This window comes from Orycteropus afer, unplaced genomic scaffold, assembly GCF_000298275.1.
Source record: "Orycteropus afer afer isolate SDZICR_OR568_19922 unplaced genomic scaffold, OryAfe1.0 scaffold00574, whole genome shotgun sequence".
Classification (NCBI taxonomy): domain Eukaryota; kingdom Metazoa; phylum Chordata; class Mammalia; order Tubulidentata; family Orycteropodidae; genus Orycteropus; species Orycteropus afer.
The window spans coordinates 184488-201574 of NW_006922161.1; the positions used below are offsets into that span (position 1 = coordinate 184488).

Genomic DNA, 17087 nt, shown 5'->3' on the forward strand with positions numbered 1-17087 from the left:
AAAAAAAAAAAAAAAAAAAGACTAAGACAAATACAAAGGCTTCAGAGCTTGAAAAAGGGGCTCTAAAACAGGAACTACATACTTGGTTTGACCGCTTCGTTGTAGACAGTGAACCTCGGAGGAAGGCTTCACTGGGTCAACGTTCTGGCAGATCTGGCTGCTCAAGGCAGGAAGAGAAGCTGCCCCGCAGGACAGGTGTGGGCAAACGAGAGGAGGGGAATTCCAATGGGGGCGCGAGAGGACAGCGACACGCGGACAGGAACCGAGGCCAGGTGACACGCCCCCTCGCCCACCGCCGTCAACCCTCCGCCCCGTCCGGAGAAATCTCGCGGCGGAACCTAGTGGCCGGGTGGGCGGTGGACTACGACTCGCCCTGGGCCCGCGTGCAAAGGAACGCCGCCCATTTTGCAGACTGGGCTTTTGGAGTGGGGGCCAGTGTGGAAGACAGGTACTAACGACTCGGGGAGAGCGTCGGCCCACCAGGCGACAGGAAAAGGATCCGGGACATCCTCGGGCGCGGAACCATCTCCTTGGGGAGACCCTGAGTGAGGCACGGGATCTGCCGGGGGTTACCCCAGAGCGGGGGATAGGACCTATGGGAAGGACCAGCAAGCGACAGGGAACTACTCGGGGGGAGCAAGATGTCGGGAGAACCCTGTGGCCAGAGTATGGGGGAGGGGAGGTGTTCGGGACGGGTCGCCCGGGGAGACACCGCCGCCACCGCCCGGGTCGGGACCGCACTCACCTCAGCGCCGCAGAGGAGCGGCTGTCCGACCAGTCCCCGCCCGCCCTGCCAATCGGAATCGAACCGGAAGTGACGCTCAAGCCAAACCCCACTCCGCCCCTGTCCTGGCTACAGGTGCCGCTCCGCCTGGTCTGGGACGCAGAACTCCGTGTCTCGGTGGTCGGCGGTTCTGGTACACAATGCTTTCCTCCCCAGAACCGTAAACGCAATCCAGTAAATCGGGACACTGCCATCAGGTGGCCGTCTGGAGCCATGATCCTGACTTGCCAGAGAGATTGGAGCAAAGGCTTGGGTGTCCATCTTGAAGAGTAACGGTATCACTACAAAGTATATTGCCCAACTTTCCTTCCGAGGAGTGGCGGGGGGGTTTGAACCTCCAGCCTCCTGGTTATCAGTCAAGTGCCTTAGGCACTACGCCACCAGAGCTCTTTGAGGAGTAACGAGTTACAGCATTTCTTTGTCGAGGAAGATCTCTCCCGTGTGAGCAGCTAATGTCAGACAGTTCAGCTAACAGGATTAAGCCCTGCAGAACCTCACCCATCCTTCGAGTGCTATGCTCACCCAGAGATGTTAAAAGGATACTTCCTGGTCCAAGAAGGCTGTTTTAGGATTTAACGCATTCCTCCCACCTGACCCCTATAAATGGGCCCCGTGTCCACTCAAAACTACAGAGAAGTCTGAGGAGCCTGCTGTCGAGCCCAGGTCCATTCCAGGCTCTTACCTTCAAAGCATCCTAAACGTTTCATGGGCAGCCGGCTTGTCTTTCTAACGCACCCTAGTCCAGCCACAGGGGGGCCCCTGCTTGCTGGTGTCTAGGAAGTCCTGCAGGGCACCCACCAAGACCAGTCCAGGGCTGCCACGAAGGGTAGTGCCCACGTCTGAAGAGAGAATGCTGAGCCAAACTTGGCAGGCCCTGCAAGCCCTTCTGACTGTACTTGGAAGACAGTGGGCCCTGCCCTGTGACCCTGGCAGCAGCATAGCCAGGAGAGCCACCTGAATGGCTGGAACTGCAAGGAGCCACATGAATGCTCAGTCACCGCGTCCTATCCACAATTATTCTTGCTCTCTCTCCTGTTTGGGGAAATCCTAGCTATCATTTTGGATTAGATGACAACTATTTGGGTTGTGATACACAAATGACGTAACCTTGCTTGCTGAAAGTGAAGATTACTTGAAGCACTTACTGATGAAGATTAAAGACTACAGTCTGCAGTATGGATCACATCTCAACATAAAGAAAACAAAAATCCTCACAACTGGACCAATACCCATCACAATAAATGAAGAGAAGATTGAAGTTTCTGAAGATTTCATATTGCTTGGTTCCACAATCAACACCAGCAGAAGCAGCAGTCGAGATCGGATGATGCATTGCACTGGGCAAACCTGCTGCAAAAGACCTCGTTCCGAAGAGCAAAGATGTCTCTTTGAAACTAAGGTCCACCTTACCTAAGCCATGGTGTTTTCAATTGCCTCATACGCATGTGAAAGCTGAACAATGAATAAGGAAGACCAAAGAAAAATTGATGCTTTTGAGTTGTGGTGTTGCCAAAAAATACCGAAAATACTATCTGCCAGAAGAATGAACAATCTGTCCTGGAAGAAGTGCAGCTGAGATGCTCCTTGGATGAGAGAATGGCCAGACTTCATCTCACCTACTTTGGTCATGTTGTCAAAAGGGACCATTCCCTGGAGCAGCATATCATGCTTGGTAAAGTGGAGGGTTAGCAAAAAAAAAAAAAGGGATTGACACAGTGGCTGCAACAATGGGCTCAGGTATAGCAAGGATTGTGAGGCTGGCACAAGACCAGGCACTGTTTTGTTCGGTTGTACAGAGTCGCTATGAGTCAGAGCCAACTCGACTGTACCTAATAACATTTAGGGTTGATGCTTCTGTTTTCTGCAACCCCAAGAGAGGAGATCGATTCACATGGTCAAAGAGTCAGAGAAATAAGTGGGAATCAATTGACCTGTCAACTGGCTGAGGAATTGAGACACACAGGGTAGAGTTGTGTAGAAAACAGACCATACAGACAGCAAAATGTCGGCAGTGGTCACCTTGGGGATTATGTGGGATCCTAGTGTCTTCCATGAACTCTTCCATGTTTTCCAAAAGGTGAGGAGCCAGGTTTTGCAGGGCCTATAGCTATAAACTTGGTGGTTCTTTAAGAAAATACAAAATTATGAAAACAAATTAGGCCTGGAGCTCAGAAGGGGTCCTTCAGTTCCCTTAGGTTAATGAATTTGTTAGCCATGGTGAGTGCACCTGAGTTTTATACCCAGAAGGGAAAACGCTCCATCCAAACATGCCAGGCAAACGCTTCCAAGGCTTGCATCATCTGCATCCAGGCCATGCACTGTCCTCTCTCCTGAAGCCTTTCCTGATGGCTTCCCTCCCAGACATATCCTGTGGCCAAAAACTCAGCCCATTTTGCCCAGAAGGGAATAGCAGCAGCTCATGGCCAAGGCCAGTATTGGCTCATCCAATAAATGAGGTAAGTAGGGTTACTTGTGCTTACCTGCTAATCTGTAGTGAGTAATTTCAGTTTTTCACATCAGAGATTCTCTTTCTAGGTATGGCTGGCATCTGTCTCTCTCCCAACCCCATAGCACCTTCCTACAGAATCAAGGCCTTTTCAAATTTATAATCCCTGGCAGAAATGGAATACCCAATAAGCAAGGTAAAACCAAAACCAAACCAAACTCACTGCCACTGAGTCAATTCCAACTCATAGCGACCCCCTTTGGGTTTCCAAGGTGGTAAATCTTTATGGACATAGATTGCCCCAACTACCCACGGAGCAGTTGGTGGGTTTGAAGCACTGACCTTCTGGTTAGCAGCCAAGTATGCCTTAAACACTGTACCACAAGAGCTCCTTATAAGCAAGGTAAGCATGGGTTAATTTACTGTTCTGTAGTGAACAATTTCACATTTTGTAGTGAAACCTATGTGAAATTGTTGACTACAGATTAGTAAACTCAAGACTGTGCTTACCTTACTTATTGGGTAATCCACCCACGGCCAAGGCAACCATTTCATGCTCCTTCCAGAAATCCCTTCATGTTTGGGAGCAAGTGCTGCACCTGCCCTCCCTACTCTCATTCTTTAGGATATGATCTGATGACTGTGGAGTTGCCCTGTGGACAACAAATGGGACCAAGACTGGGCCCCAAAGACCAGACCAAGAAATGGGGGTGAGGTTCAAACAGGTAGTGGGCATGGGCCATGACTGGGAACCTGCCTGCCAGCTATAGCACGGCCTTGCCACCCAGGAGCAGCCCCACCTGTGAACCCCACAACCCCTTGGGACAGCCAATAGCCAGTTCTCATACACAAGGAAGTGGTGCTGGGCCACAGGGACCCCACCAGGAGAGGTCCCTCCGTCCTGCACAAGGCTGTCCTTTGTGGGCTGTGTGTAGTTAGGGACAGTGGCCTACAGCTGCGCTGGCTCTAAATGGCCAGGAGGTTAAGTGCTGCGGCGTGGCCTCTGGAAAGGACACATCCCTCCGGCTCCCACCTGCCGAGCAGCGTTTGCCCTGCTGGGCTTTAACCAACCCGTGTTCTGCGGGTGGGACAGGTGGCCTGGGACGGTGCTCAGGCCAGCGGTCGTGGAAACTGGCAGGATCTACTGTGGTTAAGACCTCTCCAGGGCAGAGGCTGCACCACATACCCTCCACCTCCATCCCTTGGTGGGTAGTCACGGTGAAGACCCTGTGCCCATGCTTGTGGTGGGATACTGGGATTCCTAGAGGGACTGACTCCTTTGTGCAGGTGCTGGAGCTCACGGTCAGGACTGCACTGTGCCAGGATGTCCAAGGTAAGAGCCTGTGCTAGGGAAGATTCAATAGAAGATGGACCTGGAGACCAATCAGGTGGGGCAACGTCCAGGTTCCTGCGGGAGGAGTAGCCCAGCCAGCAGTCAGGATCCTTTCTTTAGTCAGCTGTGTCCACCTGAGGCTTTCCTGAGCCCTGGTTACTCAGGGGTGTCCCAAAGCCATGATGGGGTCCCAGAGGCTACTGCATGACCCCAAGCTCAGCACAATTTATTCCCCAGAAGTTCTCCAAAGACCTACACCCAGAATCACCATTTAACCTCTTCTTTTCCTTCTGGGTTACAGGAAGAGGCAGGGAACATGAGGTAGCCTAATCCAGAGAAGGGGACTGCCCTCCAACCTGTTCCTGGCAATGAAGAGGCGAGTCAGGCCTGGCCACCCTGACTGTGGAGGGCATCACCCTCCTCCCCCTTTTCACCAAAGGCAGCAACTGCCACATCCCAAGAGCACTCTGCTCAGATTTCCAGTGCTCAGCCCAGTCGTGGGCCCTAAACACTGCCATGTTGACACTTGCAAACCAGGCACCCCCAGGACAGTGGAACATCTCCACACAATGGGGATCAAATCCAGGGAGTGGGATGTCTCCACACACTGGGGATCAAATCTGAGTTCCGTGCACTCACTTCACTCACTTGCAAAACTCCCCTCAGACCAGAGCACTTCACCCAGGAAGCTGAGTTCTTGCCCCCACCCAACAAGCCCCTGGCTCTTGCAGTAGATTCCACCACTCAATGGTGCCTCTTCTCTGTTCCACAGCTAACACTGCAGCCCAGCCCCTCGACAGGGTCCTCCCTGCAGAGATCCTTCACTCTGAACTCACAGAAACAGGGCTGGCGGGGATGCCTGCCATATCCGCACGCTGATCGTGGACGCCCCCTAGACTCTCCGCCATGGGCCGCGTAATTCACAGGTACACAGCTCAACGACGGGAAGATGAGCTTTATTGAGTCTCCAGCCCTAGTTCTCTTTCTCCTGTACAGTCTTGGTTCCCCTGAGTCGCCCAGTCCGGCGAGCAGCAATGAGACCCACTTTGCGGCCAGCAGGGGCATCCCTGCGGATAGTGGAGGGCTTGCCAATATGCTGGTGGTTGCCACCTCCAAAGGGATGTTCCACAGGCTGCAGAAGAAAACAGTCGTGTTAGTGTGGGTGACGTATTTACCAGAGCTCTGGAGCAGGACAGACAACGGATGGGCCTATGATTACAACTATAAACCAGCACATCACTGCACCCCCTTGTATCCCCCTACAGTGGGGGAGGGACGTTGCTGGAAGACAATCCACCCAGTCACTTGGGCCCTGCACCTTGAATTCCCACCCCTATTTCTGGGCTACTCACATTCATGGCCACACCCCGTACACGTGGCCAGCAGTTCCTCTTGGCCTTATACTTGTGGTAGGCACGGCCGGCCTTCAAGATGGGCTTGTCAATGCGACCACCACCAGCCACCACACCTGTTGGAAGAGTGGGCACCTCAGGGACACACACGAACGCAGGACATCATCTTCTCCAACAGCCCCCTCTTCTGATTTCTTACCAGCCCCCAGTCCCCTGCAAAAATCCCCCTCTTTGTACACTCACATGCTGTCCCCAAAGCCTCACTAACTCTAACTACCGTGAAGGAACAAATCAACCCCATTCAAACTTCTGTCCCACAGAATCCCTTACAGCCTGTGAGAGAACAGTCATGTGTCCTCCAGCTCCCCAAGATGGCCCTCACCTGCCATCAGCTGGGGTGGTAAGTTTTCATTCTGAGCACTCACCCTTCAAGGCAGATTACTCAGCCTCCAACCCCCCACACACATACACACACAACAGGTGCCACAGCGCAGGCTGCCCAGGGATGATATGGCACAGGGATTCCAAGTTGTTGACAAGTAACAAAGCAAACAAACAAACCTGCATTCAAATCCTCTTTGGACTTACTTCTATCTCTGAAGCTCCCTTCTAAGAAACTGGATCCCGTCAGTCCAGTCACACACACTGCAGACATCATCTCCTGGTAACTCTCACCATCTCAGCTAACACTCACCCAAGTGTTAAGCATACATTATGCCCGACTTTACAAGCTACGCAAGACCACTGAAGGTACTACAGCGACCAGAGCCCAAAGATCACAGAACATGCCGTGGGGACCAGCCACCGGCCGGTGACGGCCTGACACCCATCAATACCCACTAGCTGCCCGCCACTCACCAACCACGGCTCTGTTGGCTGAGGAGATGACCTTCTTGGAGCCGGAGGGCAGCTTCACGCGGGTCTTCTTGGTCTCGGGGTTGTGGGAGATGACGGTGGCGTAGTTCCCCGAGGCTCGGGCCAGCCTGCCCCGGTCCCCGGGTTCCTCCTCCAGACAGCACACGATGGTGCCTTCAGGCATGGTGCCCACCGGGAGCACATTGCCGATGTTGAGCTGGGCTGCGAAAGCCAGCGGCGCTGTCAGCACAGCACCGAGCACGGAAGCCGCGCACACCCACTCGCTGCAGACAACCCTCATGGGGTTAAGAGCGGCCCTCCGGGTACCGTCGTGGGTCCCTTGTGGCCACGCAGCCGTCCCCAGGTAAGGCCACTGCCCAGGAGCCTCCGACAGCCGCCGTATCCCCACCCGACGCCAGCCTCCGGAAGCGCAAGGCTCACCCTTCTTGCCGCAGTACACGAACTGCCCCGTGTGGATGCCCTCTGCTGCGATGAACAGCTCTGTCCGCTTCTTAAACCGGTACGGGTCGCGGAAGACCACCTTGGCGAGGGGCGCGCCGCGGCCTGGATCGTGAATGATGTCCTGCGAGCCGACACGGCGTCACCTCCGGGGCCCGGCGGGCCATCCCGCCCCCAACCCCTCCCCGCCCGGCGCTCCGCACCTTCACGATGCCCTTGATGTAGCCGTGTCGCTCGGCGAAATCCACGGCGCGCAATCGGGCGGCGCCCTTTCGGTGCTTCACGTGCGCGCGGAACACGGAACCAGCGCCCTTCCTCTGCCCACGAATTACGCGACCCATGGCGGAGAGTCTAGGGGGCGTCCACGATCAGCGTGCGGATATGGCAGGCATCCCCGCCAGCCCCGCTTCCCAGGCCCCCACACCCCTGCCCTGGCCAGACCCGCGGCTCTAGCCGGGCCGTGCCCGCCACAAGGAGAGCCGGAAGAGATCCCCGCGGGCCACCGGGCGACGGATGGCGGCGGATGGCGCCAACACTACAGCCCCGCCATCACGTCTTACCTCCTCGCAGACGCAGCTGAAAGAGGAAACGCGGCAACCACGAGCCGCCTTATCTTCCGGGGCGGGTGCCCGGAACTCTTGGACGCAGTGCACGCTGGGATGTGTAGTCGGCCCGCGGACGCTCCCAGCCCTGCCTCCGCTGCCTGGAATATGCGCAGGCGCACTGGAGAGGCCGCGTCTTCTTAATCCCGAGGGTATGGGCTCGCACCGTGTCTGCGCGGGGGCGCGTTGTCGTCGTGGGGACAGGGACGTGGCCCTGAGAGTGTGGTGCAGTCTCCTGACCTCACTGAGGGCTCCCGGCCGACAGCACCGCCCTTTGAGCGACAGTAGAGGCACGGAAAAGTTCAGAATGTGTCCGGCCACGGCCATCCTTTCTGGGGACTCGCGGGGCTCCAGACTGCCCCCAGTTGGCGAGAGGCCTTCTTGTTGGGACAGGGCTCCCTTGTCCGGTGAGGGGCTCTCGCGGGTGCACTGCGTCAGGGGGCAGGCGGAGAGGTGTGCTTGGGGGAGTCGGTTTATGGGCTGGTTTGGGCAGCAGGTGGCAGGTGACTCCCGCCGGACAGGACGCTCCACACACGCCGTTGTTGGGTCCTCGGAGAGGTCGGAGTGGCCCGACCTGGATGGAGGTGTCGAACCGTTTTTATCTGGAGCGAGGAGGGGGTGCGATGTCGCAGGGAAGGGTTGTGTGTGTGGGGTGTGGTCACACGTAGCAGAGTGAGGCAAGGGACACTGGACCATACTTAGGGGCCGAGGGAACATGGTAACGGTGATCGAGCCCTGTGGAGGCCACGGGTAGGTGAGGGACGCAGCCGGGTCAGAGCTGGGGGGGTTCCGAGGTGGGAGGTAAGGAGCTTCTGGGCGAGGGGTTTGCCTAGCAGGACATGTGCTACCGGATAGGGGCTTCCTGGAGTGGTGTCCGGAGAGACGGGAACCCGTGCGTGGGTGGGGGATGCAGTTCCAGGAGAGGGTCTCAGGCATTAGCTGGGAGGGCAGGTGAGACTGCTCTAAAAGGAGGCACTGGCTGAGAGTGCAAGTGAGGCCCACAGAGGAAGGGAAGGGAAGGTTCTGGAATGTGGCCATCGCAGCTTGCACTCGGGTGGGGGAGGGAGGCTGAGGATGTAGTCAGAAAAGACCTGAGGGCAGAGACGAAGATCTACCAGGGGTCTCCCACCTGGATGTGGTGAATTCACAGGAGGGTGAGAGGAGGAAGGGCACTAGGCATGGGGGAAGGCAAGGAGTCTGGCGCATGAGGTGCCCCCAAGAGGACATAGAGCTGGGAATTTAGGGTCAGCAGGAGGAGCACGGAGGAACACTGCAGGATGGAGGCTCAAAAGCAGCATAGCCCACACCAGGCCTGGGGGTCCTTGGAGGTTCTGGAGTCAGCGGAGGGGTGGGGTGCTTGAGTTCCAGAGGGTAGAGGGAGGGTTGGATGTGGGATGGAAGTGAGACCAGCTTGGGCGTACTATGTGTGGGGTTCCTGATAGGGTTCCACTGGTGAGGGGGCAGCTGGGCCCTCACACTCCCTCTGCTCTTTGGAGATGGCTGCCAAGGCTCTAGGATGCAGCTGGAAGAAGGCCGATCTGGCCACCACAGGCATCCAGGGCCTAGCTGACACTGGGTTGGGTCAGGCACCAGCCTCTCCTCAGCAGCTCAGGGTCACACTTAGAAAGACTGAAGGAAAGACCTTCATGGCTTAAGATCCCTGGGCCCTTGGCCAATGCTTCCAGCTTTCCTCCTGTAACCTCAGTCTCTCCTCCCAGGTATAAGCTGGGTTTGTTTTTAACTTTTTACTTAACATAAAGAAATCACCATATCACCTATCCAAATCAGTGTTCAGAAGTGACTTGGAAAATAAACTATGGTTTTACTCAAATATACATACTAAAATAAAACAATATATGCAGGTAGGCTTTAATGCCACGATGAAGAATTCTATTTTAATAGTTTTGCATAGGAATTTGTAGTTGCTAGATTTCAGATTATATATATAGAAGAATTTAGCAAATTATTTCTTACATGCTCTCCCACCCCTCAAATGGAAATAATATGTGTGCTTCAGACTTGATGACTTAAGTGATGTTGTGCTGGAACTTGCTCATACTGCTGCAAATTTCAACTGTGAACAATCCCTTCCTAACATTATGTTCACTGACATCATGTTGGTACCTTGATATCAAATACACTTGGAGAGCCAGTTGTTAAACATTCATCAGCAATATACCAAATATACCAAATAATGGGAGCTCTGGTGGCGTAGTGCCTGAGGCATTTGGTTTGGTAATATAGGGTTGGACACCACCATTTCCACAGCCTTTGGAGGTCTGAAGATCTCCCGAGAGGTGTTTTTTTTTTTTTTTTTTTTTCTTTAATAGTGACTCTATATGAAAGATCTGATACGACCATTTTTCTCTCTCTCTCTCGGAAGGAAGACTGGGCAATCAATTTCCATAGTGACACCACCTCGGAAACCCAAGGAGAGGTCACTATGAGTAGGATTGATGGCAGCGAGTAAATTAGGAGGAAGAACATTCTGTTTCACATAGGCTGGTAGTGGTGTTAGATGCCATCGACTCGATTCCAGCTCACAGCGACCCCACGTACAGCAAAACGAAACACTGCCCACCTCTTTGCCACCATCATAACTGATGTACACAATTGTGTAGATGTACATGTGTGCACACAGTGTGTGCATATACTGTATGCTGCTGCATCTACATGTGAGGACATTTGAGCTCATTGTTGCAGCCACTATGAAGCATGCGTAGAATCTTTTATGGAAGGAAACAAGAAAATGAATGTCTGCGAGTTACCCACTCTGGGATGATGAGCTGTTTCCATTTTCCTTCTGAGTGGATAAACAGTGGCAGAAGCAAATTATTCACAACGGGAGGAGGATGGGAAAGGGCAGACTTGCCCCTTCCTGCTGGTGGGAAAACCCCAGTGGAGGCTTGGGCCCTCCCCTCTCTGATGGGCAGGTCGGCAGCTGTGAAGGGCAGGAGCTCTGGGGTGTGACCTGCACAGACCTGCGCTTGAGTTAGAAGGGAAGGGGACCAGGAACCAGAGAGAAGCCCCGGTGGTCCAGAGTAGCTTGTTGTGTGCAGGAAGTGACAGGGCACATGACATGCCTGACTTGGCTGATGAACAGCGACTCTGTGTTTGGCAGCTGTGATTGCAGCTGACATCTGCCCTGTTGGCACCAGGGTGTCTGTGTGAGGGCTGAGCTGAGTGGCACAGGGACAGGGTGCTGCAGGCCCAGGAGGGGCCAGGCTCTATCCTAAGTGTGGAGGGAAGAATGATGCTTCCTGGTCTTCCTGCCCTCAACTCCATGTCATTGCCCCAGGAAGCCTCCCTGACCTTCCATTTAAATTAGTGCCCACCTCCTGTGAGTTCAGGTGGCAGAGTGCCTAAGGCATGTGACTGCTAACCAGAAGGCTGGCGGTTCAAACCCACCAGCCACTCCTTGGAAAGAACGTTGGGCAATCTACTTCCATAGAGATACCACCTCAGAAACCCAAGGAGGAGTCACTACGAATCAGGACCTACTCAACGGCACTGAGTTTGGTTTCTTTGGCCTGTGAGTAGGGCATGACCTGTTTTGTGCATCATACCCCCTGCCCCATTCTCTTCAACCCAGCATAGTTTTCATCTCATTAGAAGCTATTTTCTGGTTCCAAAGATAAAACTAAAAGCAGGTTTCTTCCCTGTAAGCAGGTAGACCTTGTCTTAGGGCAAAAATAAGTCGTCATTACCGCCCCCCCACAGCAGTTCTACCAAGAAGGCAGGGTAGTAGTGTTGAGGGGCTAGGCCTTCCAGCCCTGGTCCGGTGGTGCTCCAGCTGCCTGGTTGGGCGGGGCAGGACAACAGAGCTGTCAGCAGGGGCAGCACAGAAATCCAGAAAGAACTACGGTAACACCTCCGCATTGTTCCCAGGCTTTCCTGTGTGGAGCATCCATTTATTTTGCTAAGAAACAAAAGCGCTAACCTCGGTTTATATAGTCGCCTGACACGTAGTGATGTGGCAGGAATGTTTCTGATTTTAATGGTTGCAGAGCAGCCACCCCATATAGCCATTCCTTCATTTCACAAATCTTTACTGAGCGTGAGCTGTGTACCAGGCCCAAGACCTTGCAGCTCTAACAGCTTCACAGGGAAAGATAAGAAGCAAGTGAGTATGTGTTGTCAGGTGAGAAGAAGTTCTGTGAAGAAAACTGAAATGAATAAGAATAGAGAATTCCAGGGTGTGGGCTGCAATTTCAAACAGGGTGGCCATGGATATATAGTACTGAGTTCTCAGTGAAGGCAAACATGGGTATATGGATGGATAGATAGGTGGACAGGCTAAACGATTAGGTATGTCTATGAAATGGGGAGTGTATCCAAGATCATATATAGGGTTGGCAGACAATGGTCCTATAAGTTTATGTGAATGATCAGAATTCCCAGGTGTATAGTAGAGCTGACAAGGGGCAAGGTTGTGGTCACTGCTTGGTCACAGCCAGGTACCCAGAGCGACCAAGTAGTTGATCCTGCGGGCTTGGGACCATAGTCGCAGGGCACATCAAGCTCAATTGGCATAACATACTATACAAAACATTGTTCCACCTCCTACTTTAGTGAGTAGCGACTGGCATCTTAAAAGCTAGCAAGCTGCCATCTAGATGCAATGATGGGTCTCTCCTCGTCAAGAGCAAAGAAGAATGAAAACCAAAATTAATGGAAACAATCAGTCCTTGCGACTGGTACACCATCCGATCTGCAACCTATACAACATGAGACCAGAAGAACTAGATGGTGCCTGGCTACCACTGTCATCCACTTGGAAGGAATGTAGGAGATCCTGGATAGAGAGGGAGAACAATGTGGAACAAAACTCAAAATCCTTTGGAGGGAAAAAAAAAGATGGTGGGGACCAGGTTTGCTGGTCCAATAGAGCCTGGTGGAACCACTGAGACTTTGGCCCCTAGCTGCCCTTCAGGTCTGGAATTGAACCCACACCTGTGGTTTCCAGCCAAACAAAGTACAGGCATGTGAGTTAAACATTTACCTCAAGTAGACACACACCCTGGAGAGAACAATCATGGAAGAAGGAAGGGCTGCTTATGCACAGGGAGACAGCTCAGGGGGCAGGAGAGTATGGAGGGATGGACACTGGGAAGTGGTAACTATGGGGAGGAAGAGGGGAGCTGTTGCATTGTGGTAAACTGTGGTCAATGACATGAGACAAAGGATATGTAAACTGTATGGAAAGTGAATTCGCTCGGTAAATCTTCACCCAAATCACAGTAAATAATAAAAAATAAGTAAGTGGCCATGGAAGGGCTCCCTGGGAAGGTGAGGGCCCTGAAGAATCCAGAGGTGCAGAAGAGCTGTGCAGGGGGGCAGGCCCTACTGCACGGCTCCTTCGACCAGGAGGTGGTGACTGGCCTGCCGGGATGTGCTGTTTCCAGTGCCCAGCCCTCTCCTGCACTTCTGGACCTGGTGATCCCATGGGAGGGTGTTCTGGTTCCCTAGTGCTGCTCTGACGAGAAATATACCACAAATGGGATGGCCTTAACAAACAGGAGTTTATTCTTACAATTTGGAGGCTTTATGTCCAAGTTCACAGAGCCAGGCTCTAGAGGCTGGGTGAAAGCCCCTCAACCTTGGGGTCCAGCTCCACCTCCTGCTCCCAGCCCACTGGAGCTAGAGGTGTTTCTTCACTCAGACAGCTGCTGGCTGCTGAGGCTGAGAAGCCCCAAAGTTGACAAGTAAAAAGGCACAGCCCCCATGTTACCAAACCATATGGCGGGCCATTAACTTAAGTCCATTTTTTAAGTCCCAAGGTCAGCAGAACATAGCAGGCTGCTAAGCAACGACACGGCTATAAGCAGGGTCCAAGCATGCCATAGGCTAGAGACCATTCCCAAGGCTTCTCCTTATATACAGGAAGCAGACGACATTCCCAAAGGCAGCTACTCAGCTGCTTGTGGTAGATCCCACCATGGAGCTGATTGCCAGTCTCATCATGGGGAATAACTACCACCAGCTGCCCAGCCACTCAACCAGGCCCAGCCAAGGTGACAAACATAACTAACACAGTCTGCCTTCCATTTTATGTGAACCACAGTTTACTTAACAGCCCCTTGTTGTCAGCCATACTTTTCCCCACATTTTTACTACTGCAGTGAACACTGCCACATGTTTGTGTCTGCACACATCCACGGTGACTCTATTAGGGTTGGAAGGGACTTTGCAGATCAGGTTTACCAAGAGGTAATGCTTTTCAGTCATTTAATTAATGACAAAAATTGCACTTTGTTTGAATTTGCATTTCTTGGTGAATTTCTTCTTGCTAAAAGGGCACGGAGCTGGCATTTTCTGACCTCCTCCAACCTCAAGAGGGTGAGACAGAATCACCATCAACAGCCCAAGGTTTATTCCTATGAGGCCAGATATAGGTCACCCTCCAATGTTTTCACTAACTCTGACATAAACCTTTCCTTCCACAATGCTCACTACTTCTCCACTGTTGTTGTTATTGTTGTTATGTGCTATCGAGTCAGACCCAACTCATAGCGACCCTTCCTTGGGTTTCCAAGGTGGTATCACTATGGAAGTAGATCACCCAGACTTCCTTCCGAGGAGTGGCTGATGGGTTTGAACCACCAGCCTTCCGGTTAGCAGTCAAATCCCTTAGGCACTATGCTACCAGAGCTGCCAATTCTCCCAACTTCTCCACTGTTGTTGTTATGTGCTGTCGAGTCAGCCCCGACTCACAGCGACCACTCCTTGGGTTGCCAAGGCAGTATCACTACTTCTTGACTAGGTTCAATCATTCGTTGCAATGGCCACACAGAACTCACAGACAACAGTCATGATTATGGGGTTTATTAGGGAAGTAACAGGCTACAATTCAGGTTCAGGAACATGCTCAGGATATAGTTCTTCTATTAGGACAGTCTTCCCTCTGCTGTGCCCTCAGGCACCCCTCTCTGGCCCTTGGCCTTGCCTCTGCCCTGCTCGGGCAAGTGTTATAAAACTCTTCTGGCTCTACCAATAGGTACACCCATGTGCACCCCACTCTGCCAGCCAGCCTCCTGCCCAAGGGCGCTCACTCTATCTCCTGCCTCTTAGTTCCACCTCCACTGTCTCTCAGTAAGGCATCTCTCCACCAGGCATCTCTGCCAAGGAGGTCCCCCACAGGGATCTCAGGTCCAAGGATGCACTCTACTTCACCTCCAGCTCTTCCTTCTTGATGGCCGTGAGATCCCCTCTCTGCCTCTAGGAAGGCTCATTTTAAGCCTGGCGGAGTAACAAAATGAACCAATCCCAACATCAGAGATCTACACACCTTATTTCACAGTCCCACCCAGTAATCTGGTGGGAGTTACGAAGACTATGGCTAGAAAAGCAATACCAACTAATACACTGCACCTCACCTGTAAACATCTTGTGCCCATTCTTACTGGTTTCGTAGGGCCTCCTTCTGTGGCAGAAGTTCCAATCCATTTTCCACAGTACGTCTTGGTTCTCTAGTGCTGGCTTTTCACAAACAGAAATTTATATTCTTATTCAGGAGGCGAGGTGTCCAAATCCAGGTGCTGACTCCAGGGGAAGGCTTCTGTCTGTCAGCTCTGGAGGAAGGTCTTTGTCTTTTTTCACCTTCTGTCCCTTGGTTCCTTGGTGATCTTCGTGTGGCCTGCCATCTATCTTTCCCCATCTCTGCTTTTATATCTCAAACGAGATTGACTTAAAACACACACTAACACTCATCCTGCCTCATTAACATAACACAACCCATTCCCAAATGGGAATCTAACCACAGGTATGAAACAACCAAACCCACTGCCATGAAGTCAGTTCCTATTCATAGCAAGCCTATAAGGACTGCCTCCCACAGGGTTTCCAAGGCTGTAATCTTTACAGAAGCTGACTGCCACATCTTTCTCCTGCAGAGCAGCTAATGGGTTTTGGTTGGCAGTTAAGTGCTTAACAACTGTGCCACCAGGGCTCCTTAACCACAGGTATTGGGGTGAAGATTTACAATACATTTTTGGGGGACATAATTCAATCCATAACAATCTCTATTACCTCGATTGTGGTAGAAATCACAGGATTTTTTTTTTGAGGGGTGGGGATAAAACTGTTTTTGTTGTTGTTAGGTGCCACCAAGTCGCTTCCAACTCATAGTGACCCTACGCACAGCAGAATGAAACACCACCCAATCCCGTGCCAGCTCCACAATCCTTACTATACTTGAGCCTATTATCACAGCCACCGTGTCAATCCATCTTGTTGAAGGCCTTCCCCTCTTTCGTCGACTCTCTACCTTACCAAGCATGACATCCTTCTCCAGGGAATGGTCCCTTCTGACATGACCAAAGTAGATAAGACAAAGTCTGGCCATTCTCGCTTCCAAGGAGCATTCCAGCTGCACTTCTTCCAAGACAGATTTGTTAGTTCTTTTAGCAGTCCATGGTACTTTCAGCATTCTTCGCCAGCACCACAATTCAAAAGCATCAACTCTTCTTTGGTCTTCCTTATTCATTGTCCAGCTCTCACATGCATATGAGACGATTGAAAATATCATGACTTGTGTCAGACACACCTTAGTGCTCAAGGAGACATCTTTGCTCCCCAGCACTTGAAAGAGGTCCTTTGCAGCAGACTTGCCCAGTGCTATACATCACCTAAGGAGCTCTGGTAGCATAGTGCCTAAGGCACTTGACTGCTAAACAGAAAGCTAGTGGTTCAAACCCACGAGCCACTCCTCAGAGGGAAGGTTGGGCAATCTAAATTCCGCAGTGATACTGCCTCAGAAACCCAAGGAGGGGTCGCTATGAGTTGGGGCCGACTCAACGGCACATAACAACAACAACATACATCATCTAATGTCTTGACTGCTGCTTCCATTGGCATCGATTGTAGAACCAAGCAAAGTGAAGTCTATGACAAAGTCTTTTCTCCATTTATCATGATGCTGCTTATAGGTTCAGTTGTGAGGATTTTTGTTTTCTTTATATTGAGATGTAATCCATACTGCAGACTGTATTCTTCAGTCTTCATCAGTAAATGCCTCAAGTTATCCTCACTTTCAGAAAGTAAAGTTGTGTCATCAGCATATAGCAGGTTGTTAATGATTCTTTCTCCAAACTTGATGCCATGTTCTTCTTCATATAGTCCAGCTTCTCGGATTATTTGCTCAATATATAGATTGATAAGTATGGTGAAAGGATACAACTCTGACTCACTCCCTTCTTGATTTTAAACCACGCAGTGTTCCCTTGTTCTGTTCGAACGACAGCCTCCTGGTCAATGT

At 52.0% G+C, this 17087-nt stretch overlaps 2 protein-coding genes across 2 annotated transcripts in view; both read right to left on the minus strand.

Moving 5' to 3' along the window:
- ZNF34 (zinc finger protein 34) overlaps positions 1 to 5471 on the minus strand; it is a 20467-nt gene extending 14996 nt beyond the window's left edge. Inside the window, exon 1 of the mRNA XM_042783008.1 lies at positions 5400 to 5471. Coding sequence (XP_042638942.1) covers positions 5400 to 5471 — 72 coding nt within the window. The remainder of the gene's footprint in view (positions 1 to 5399) is intronic.
- Positions 5472 to 5536: 65 nt separating this feature from the next.
- RPL8 (ribosomal protein L8) lies at positions 5537 to 7570 on the minus strand. The gene is made up of 5 exons (XM_007956054.2): positions 7433 to 7570; positions 7212 to 7353; positions 6774 to 6992; positions 5916 to 6031; positions 5537 to 5695 (listed from the first exon to the last, which is right to left on the minus strand). Exons 1-5 carry the CDS (start codon positions 7568 to 7570, stop codon positions 5537 to 5539), a joined length of 774 nt encoding a protein of 257 aa, XP_007954245.1.
- Between the last annotated feature and the right edge of the window lie 9517 nt (positions 7571 to 17087).

What these genes read in the sequence shown, in the direction of transcription:
- RPL8 (XM_007956054.2), bottom strand. Translation starts at nt 7,570, where the DNA reads ATGGGTCGCGTAATTCGTGGGCAGAGGAAGGGCGCTGGTTCCGTGTTC. An exon ending in CGTGTACTGCGGCAAGAAGG is followed by an intron (nt 6,993 to 7,211) that starts GTGAGCCTTGCG and finishes TGGCTTTCGCAG; the next exon opens with CCCAGCTCAACATCGGCAAT. An exon ending in AGCCAACAGAGCCGTGGTTG is followed by an intron (nt 6,032 to 6,773) that starts GTGAGTGGCGGG and finishes CTCTTCCAACAG; the next exon opens with GTGTGGTGGCTGGTGGTGGT.